Here is a 7,854-nt window from a genome sequence, read left to right on the forward strand (position 1 = left end):
ATATTTTAGTAGCAGACGAGTAATCAAAATTATGCAATTAGTAATATGCAAAAACTTTAAAATTCTAGGGACATCATGGTAAAATTAACAGACAAAATTGGGCTTTGATTCGATATTAAAATTAGTTTCAAGCCACAACTATATTTGTTACTATTCTAGATGGTTGATCATAGACCAGTTGTTATGTCATGACCAAAGTCTATGTTCATAATTTTAGAACACTATGTTCATTATTTTTTCTCTATGTTCACAATTACAGAACTTGATGTTCACAATTTCAAAACTCTATATTCAATAGTTCTCTAGTTTTCGATGCGGTTTCTAGCTGGTTTCTACATCATTTCTCGCTGTGGGTTTTGGTCCTCACAGGCGAAACCATTTCCGGTGACAGTGGATGGCAAAAAAGATGAAGAAGAAAGTCTCCGCAAGAAGATGAAGAACGTTGATTTTTCCCTTGGCAACAAGAATATGAAGACTCCCACGCTTGGAAAATGACTTCACTTAAATAAAAAAAAAAAAAAGAAGTTGCTTTCCAAAAAACATAAATTTTTTTCATTGATCGGAACTCAGTATTCGCTGACAATCATTTTTCTCCATTTACCAAACACTGGAAACTTGAAAAATAATATCATTTTTCAAGTTTCCAAACACACCCTAACATGACGTTTGGTTGGGAGGAGAGGACTAAGGGGAAAAAGAATTGTAATTCGGTGGAATTACAATTCAATGAATAAAGTAAGAATTGAAATTACAGTGTTTGGTATGCAGAAATAGGAGTATAGGGAATTGAAAGGTAAGAAGCGACAAAATGACTAAAATTCTCTTATGTTGTGGTAGATGTTGTAGTAATAGTAGTAGTAGTAATAGTAATAATAATAATAATAATAATAATAATAATAATAATAATAATAATAATAATAATTCATTCAAATAATAATAATATAATAATAATAATAATTCTTTCAAATTAAAAAAAAAAAAGACAAAGGATATTGGAGGAGGGGCAAAATTGTCTTTACACTAACAAATTGCCCCTCCTCTCCACCGAATTGCAACATGAATTGCAATTCAACATTTGGAGGGAATTACAATTTCGCGAAATTGCAATTTCCTTCAACCAAACACGGTAGTTTGGAAATTCCCTGAATTGCAATTCAATAAGTGGTTATTATTGAAGTATTATAGTCAAGGGCTAAAACAACTCTTTTAAAAATTCGCTTAATTACCACGAGTCAAGATCTCAAGACAATTATATACAACTTTTTTATGATAATTATATATTTTACTTTTATCACTTTTACAATGTAATTTTAATAATTCTAATATTCTATAGTGCACTTTCAAACATTATTTGATTTTAGGTTAATGCTTTGCCCTTAAAATTAACAACATTTGTTTTTTTTTTTCTTTCTTTCTTTCTTTCTTTCTTTCTTTCTTTCTTTCTTCTGTTTTCTTTCTTTCTTTCTTCTATTAGATGTTTAAACTTTTGCCTAATTATAATTATGCCACTATATTTTTCAATCCCACTAATCTTGTTTGATTTTGACTTTTGGATGTGGAACGTAATTATAATTACTTTTGTAATATAGAAACTAAATAAATAAATGTTATTTATTACACACCTACCGTAATTAATAAAGAATGTCATTTAAATTAAATATGTGTAATTTTTATTAGATTCCATATACATCTAATATTGCCCGGCCCCTACTGAAAATTAATTCTTGAAATAAGTTTGTATACTAATTAATACACTTTCCATCTCAGTTTATGTAAAGTGTGTGTATTGTGCGCGGCAAATTATTATGTGGACCCGGGTCCACGTTGTAAGGTCGATCCGGGTCCAGCATACACAATTTACATACTAAATGTTGACAATTCATATATTGAATGTTCATAACTAAATATTCACAATTTATATACTGATCACAATTTGAATTGTGAACATTCAGTAGGTAAATTATGATGAGTCCGTTTTGTAAGGTGGATCTAGGTCCACGGTATAACTATTGATTGTGTGCGGGTGTGGAATATAATATAACTTATATCCAAACTTAAAAATTTATTATCAGCTTTAAAGACGGGTGGGTTGGATGCCAGTTGACACCCTTGATTCTTATACATGATAATAATAAAACCCCAAAGTGAATGGTAAAATTTTTTATTTGCATAGAGCACAAAGTCAACATTACAGTCGAAAACCTAGCATAGTTTTAATTAAATTAAAATAGTTAAATATAATTCAAGGACATTTAGGTCCTCCTTCTTCGGTCTTCCAATCGTTATAGCAGGAACAACATTCCTTGTTTCCATAAGTACCAGGTGGGACACAATGGCACCAGTCACAGCACATGTTGCAGAACTCCAAACAGCTCTCCTGGTGAGATGTTGCTGAACATCTCCTATTGCATTCACTTCCACATTCTTCCAAAAACAAAACAAAACCCCAAAAAACATTAATAAAATTGTAGTAGTACTCCAATTTATAACTACATGGTAATTTGTGATTAAAATTCACTAATAAACTGTTATTTTTAAAAGGGCGAGTCCCATGAAACCGTCTCGCAGATCCTTATTCGTGAGAATGATTAAGTCAATATAGAAATGTAATACTTATGCTGGAAAAATATAATACTAATTAGGAATAAATTGTTTGTTATTTAAAAAAAATTATAATATTTTTAAATAATCAAAATGTAATATATATTTAGAGTTTGAAGTCTTGAAGAGATTGTTATTACTAAAGAAAGTCTAATACTTATGAAGAAAAATGAGATACTTTTGATATAAAAATGTAATACTTTTAAATCAACATGTAATATTAGGGGTTAAAGAGTTGTTGTCGCTGATGAGGAAAAATATAATATTTATGAGCGATAATGTAATATTTATGAAAAATTCTACCCGTCTCATAGATGAGATCCGTGAGACGGTCTTATAGGAGATTTTTTTATTTTAAAATATTTATGATAATGGATGGACCCAAAAAAATTGAATATGCTTCCATAAAAGTTATGAGTCCAAAAAATAATTATTAAATGTACAAAGTGACATATATTACTTCATAGACGAACTACTTACGATCTGCGGACACAGGGCAAGTGGTCGGACCAACAGGGGGTTTTGAGACGAGTATTGCATCAAAATCTGGTCCTGCCTGTTTGTTTTCACAAGTTTAAATTGAAAATTAATTCAAACTAAAAGATAATGACAAATGATTATATTTTTTTCAACTTATTTTGTGGGTAGATTTGATTAGTAAGGGTTTATTCAAATGATATGCAACTCAATTTTAAATATTAAATAATTAAATAAAAACTTACCATTGAAATGTCAAAAACTGCCAATGATGCAACGAAGAAGAGGGTGAAAGTATATTGAATTCTTGAAGAAACGGCCATAGTTTTTGAGTGTTCTCACTTCACTCTTTCTTTCTTTTCCTTTTGGTATAGGGGAAAGAATTATGTGAGTAACCCAACAACAATATGTCTTTATAGAAAAAAAAATTGTTGTGATTCGGTATGCAGTATTTAAGGGAAAAAGAAAAAAGAATAGTTGAAAATCTCCACAAAAAATTAAATAAAAATTACTTTTTAAATTCACATTAAATATAATTGTATAATTAACAACTTAGAAATTATAACATAGTCAACAAACCCTTAATTTAAGTAACAAAGGATTATTTTGGTTAGTAACTTTTTCAGTAATTTTTAAAGATTACACCCGAATTCAACAATCCTTGCAATCTGGTATTATGTTATCAACTATGCAAAATTTACACAATTTAATACTATGTCATTGCCATTGTTAAAACCCCATTTAATTCAAGGTCAAAACATAATCTAACATGTTGATATGCAAAAAGGTCTGTAATTTCGCCATAATTTCTGCAATGGTCATTAATTACAAATTCTACCAAATTATGTCATTGATTATGCAAACCTCAGCCATAAAAGTTTGTAATTAATTATTACAAATATTACAAACTGTTATATCTTGTTTGGTTTGAGGGAATTTGAGTTTCTCTCCACCAATTTTGAAGGTAAGCAAATTTCTTAATTCGAAAGAAGATTGTAATTCCCTGATTTTCACGTAATTAGAATCTCATTCCTTTCCCTAGTATTTTTGCCGCATATTTGGTTCACGGAATGAATTTAGAGGGAATAAGAATGTTATTCCACAGAGAATGGAATATGTAAGGAATAGAATATGAATTGTATTCTATTATTTTGTTCGCTGATGACAAGGCGTTTGGTTAGATGGAATGAATTAAGTGGAAAAGAATTGCAGTTCCATGAGAAAAGAATAATGCGGGAATAAAGTGGAGTTTAAATTCCAGTGTTTGGTTTGCAAAAATAAAATTACTGGAAATTTCAATTCCGCCAATGTTTTGTATACATGGGAATTGAGAGGGAATAAGTAGTATAAAGTCCAAAATGCCCATTGTTGTTGTTGTTGTTGTTATTATTATTATTATTATTATTATTATTATTATTATTATTATTATTATTATTTATCATTGACAAATTAATTCATAAATTGTTAGAGTTGTTGCATATAAAGAATGCAAATTTTGAAAAGTTCTACATATAAAGAATTCAAAGAAACATACACGAAAGTTGTTGTATATAAATAACACATATAAAGAATGCAAATTTTGAATAGTTGTTGTATATAAAGATTTAAATTAAATGAACATACACAAATGGAAGTCGCAGAATAATACACTCTATAATTTAGAAGGGAATGTCATGTATCAATTTTAGGTTAAAAAAGTGAGGGGTAATTTTGTCTCAGGAATATATATATATTTTTTCCTAAAATCCATGGAATTAAAATCATAGGGGGGACATTGGATTCTAATCCCATGAAAATGAGGAAATTGCAATTTCGTGGAATTGTAATTCCCTCCAACCAAACGAAGGAATTTTGTTGCATTCGGAATTAGGTGGAAATTAAGTGGAAATAGAATTGTAATTCCATGGGAAAAGAATAATGCAAGATTAAAGTGGGAGTTTAAATTCCAGTGTTTGGTTTGCATGAATAAAATTATTGAGAATTTCAATTCCAATGTTTGGTATACATGGGAATTGAGAGGGAAGAAGTAGTATAAAGTCTAAAATGCCATTATTATTATTATTATTATTATTATTATTATTATTATTATTATTTATAATTGGCAAAATAATTCACAAATTGTTAGAGTTGTTGCATATAAAGAATGCAAATTTTGAAGAGTTCTATATATAAAAAATTCAAAGGAACATATATGAATGTTGTTGTATACAATTAAACAATGCATATAAAGAATGCAAACTTTGAATAGTTGTTGCATATAAAGATTTAAATGAACATACACAAAGAGAAGTTGAAGAATAATACATACTATAATTTAGAAGGAAATAATGTCATGCATCAATTTTAGGTTAAAAAAAAGGAGTAATTTTGTCTCATCATTGTTTTTTTTTTATTCCTAAAATCCATGGCATTAAAATCCCATGGGATTCTAATTCCATGAAAATGAGGGAATTGCAATTCCGTGGAATTACAATTCCTTCCAACCAAACGAAGAAATTTAGTTGCATTCGTAATTATGTAGGAATTAAGTGGGAATTGAATTGTAATTCCCTTCAACCAAACACGGTTTGCGTAAAATTGTAAAATATGGTAATACAGTTCCTATTCGTACTACAATTGTACATTAAAATATGGTAATACAATTCATAATACAATATGTTCTTTCCTACTTTCCTATTCGTAATACAATTCTAAATTAAAAGAGTAAATTCCATTTTTGGTCCTATACTTATAGTGCGTTGGACACATTTAGCCCGCTTTTATTAATTTGGCCACATTTTAGCCAGAGTTAATAAAAGTTGGACAATGTTAGTCCACCATCAAAATTGGCGTTATCTATCCGTTCAATTGAAGGGCATTTTTGTCATAACACCCCAAAACAGTAGCCGCCTTCGTCTCTCTTCTCTCTGCTTTGGGCGTGACCAGCAACCATCGACTCCTCTTCCCCTCTCCCTTGGTCGACGGTGAAGATGGAGGTGACCGGCGGTGGTGGCTTCCCCTCTCTTCCTCCTTCTTTCTCGTCGATGGGACCGGCGAAGCCACCAACAACAGCAGGTGTTGGAGACGACAACAACAGCAGCTCTAGCTTCCCAACTTCAACGATCATCGGCAACTTGACCAATTCCGGTGACCCTGGTTCACCTGACAACAACAGCAAGGAGATTCGGGAACCTCTAGTTTTCTCCGGCCATAACAGCGGCGAAACCTTCGGCTTCCTTTTTGTTTCGGCGACAAAGCTTGACCATTGGTTGGATCTCTAGTTCTTCTCGGAGGGCTTGACCACAGCTCCTGTTTCAACCGACAACTCCTCCACGGCCCAACGATTTACTCCTGAGCAGGATGGTTTACTCCTTTCACTCGCTTGGCAGTTCAACCGGCAACAACAACAGCTCTAGCACCTCCCGGCCTTCTCCACCGTCCAACGTAGCGAGCAACCACTGCTGCTCAGCCACGACATCTCCTAATCAAATTAAGTTGAATAATCATGGAAAATTTCTAGAAAATGATGTGTTGGCAGATGACGCAAGATCAAACGCGAGTGGTGAGCAAGACTGAAGAAAGGTGGTGAAAGGGAATCTTGATGAAGCAGTTATAACCACCTGTACAACTCACTCTACGCATGTATATAATTCATTGTTCAGCTTGTAACCAACTCAACAACTCTAATCAGATAATTCCTTTCCTTCCTGTTCTGCTTTCGTCTTTCTTCATTGCATGTGAGCTTATCCAATATGGTATCAGAGCAACGGCGTACCTCCTACGCCGCCGCTGTCTCCGGCGTTGGCGATGCGAATCAAGGAACTCACACCGCCTCGCCACTCACTCGTTCCCCTATCCGCACAAACCTAGGAACAACTCCGCAGAGGGGCTCATCCTCTCAACCGCAAAGGAACGTTAACGGAGAAGGCTTGGAAAATCCTCTGCATCTCTCCGACAACGACAATCCATCGACGGTTCTCATAACTCCTGCACTTGCAGGTAGTGCGAACTATGGAAGTTGGAGCGTCTCGATGAAGATTGCCCTAGAAATCAAAAACAAGTGGTCGTTGGTTGATGGCAGTACACCACCGCCGGCCATAGAACAAGCGAGCTATGCTCCTTGGAGACGTTGCAACCTGATGATATGTTCTTGGATCTTCAAAGCAGTGCATCCATCCATAGCTGGGAGTATAATGCACTTTGACAAAGCATCCGACATTTGGGAGGATCTGAGGAAGCGGTTTTCGCAGCAAGATGCGCATCGCATCTCCATCCTCCAGAGTGAGATCTATGATCTTAAACAAGGTACATTGTCAGTTAATGAATATTACACAAAATGTAGAACTCTATGGGAGCAGATGAACACCTTAAGGCCTATTCCTGTGTGCAAATGTAATCCGAGATGTTGCTATGATCTTGTTGACACGATCCGAAGTGAGAAAGATACGGATCAAGTGATCCGATTCCTACAGGGACTCAACGATGACTACAACAATCTGAAATCGAACGTACTCGTAATGGAGCCCTTACCGGAGGTTTACAGAGTTTTTGTGATGGCAGAAAAAATTGAAAGGCAGACTGCACTGACAAACATGAACTTAAGAGGTCTGGAAATCAATCAGGCCAATTCAGTACAAGTTCTTGATAACAATGAGTCCCTGGTTGCGGTAACTAACACCTATAATGGTAGAAGAGGAACCACGGGGAAGGCAAAGTGTTCCTATTGTGGCATGACTGGTCACACAGTGGATCGATGCTACAAAAAGCATAGCTACCCCCCCCCCCCCCCGGGGGGGG

The 7,854-nt window shown here is 33.8% G+C and overlaps 1 protein-coding gene across 1 annotated transcript; it reads right to left on the reverse strand.

Moving 5' to 3' along the window:
* Positions 1–2,242: 2,242 nt before the first annotated feature.
* Positions 2,243–3,401, reverse strand: LOC116026876 (gibberellin-regulated protein 5-like). The gene is made up of 3 exons (XM_031268302.1): positions 3,324–3,401; positions 3,082–3,157; positions 2,243–2,424 (listed from the first exon to the last, which is right to left on the reverse strand). The coding sequence occupies exons 1-3, from the start codon at positions 3,399–3,401 to the stop codon at positions 2,243–2,245; spliced, it is 336 nt and encodes a 111-aa protein (XP_031124162.1).
* Positions 3,402–7,854: the final 4,453 nt, after the last annotated feature.

This window comes from Ipomoea triloba, chromosome 8 (genome assembly GCF_003576645.1).
Source record: "Ipomoea triloba cultivar NCNSP0323 chromosome 8, ASM357664v1".
NCBI classification, from domain to species: Eukaryota; Viridiplantae; Streptophyta; class Magnoliopsida; order Solanales; family Convolvulaceae; genus Ipomoea; species Ipomoea triloba.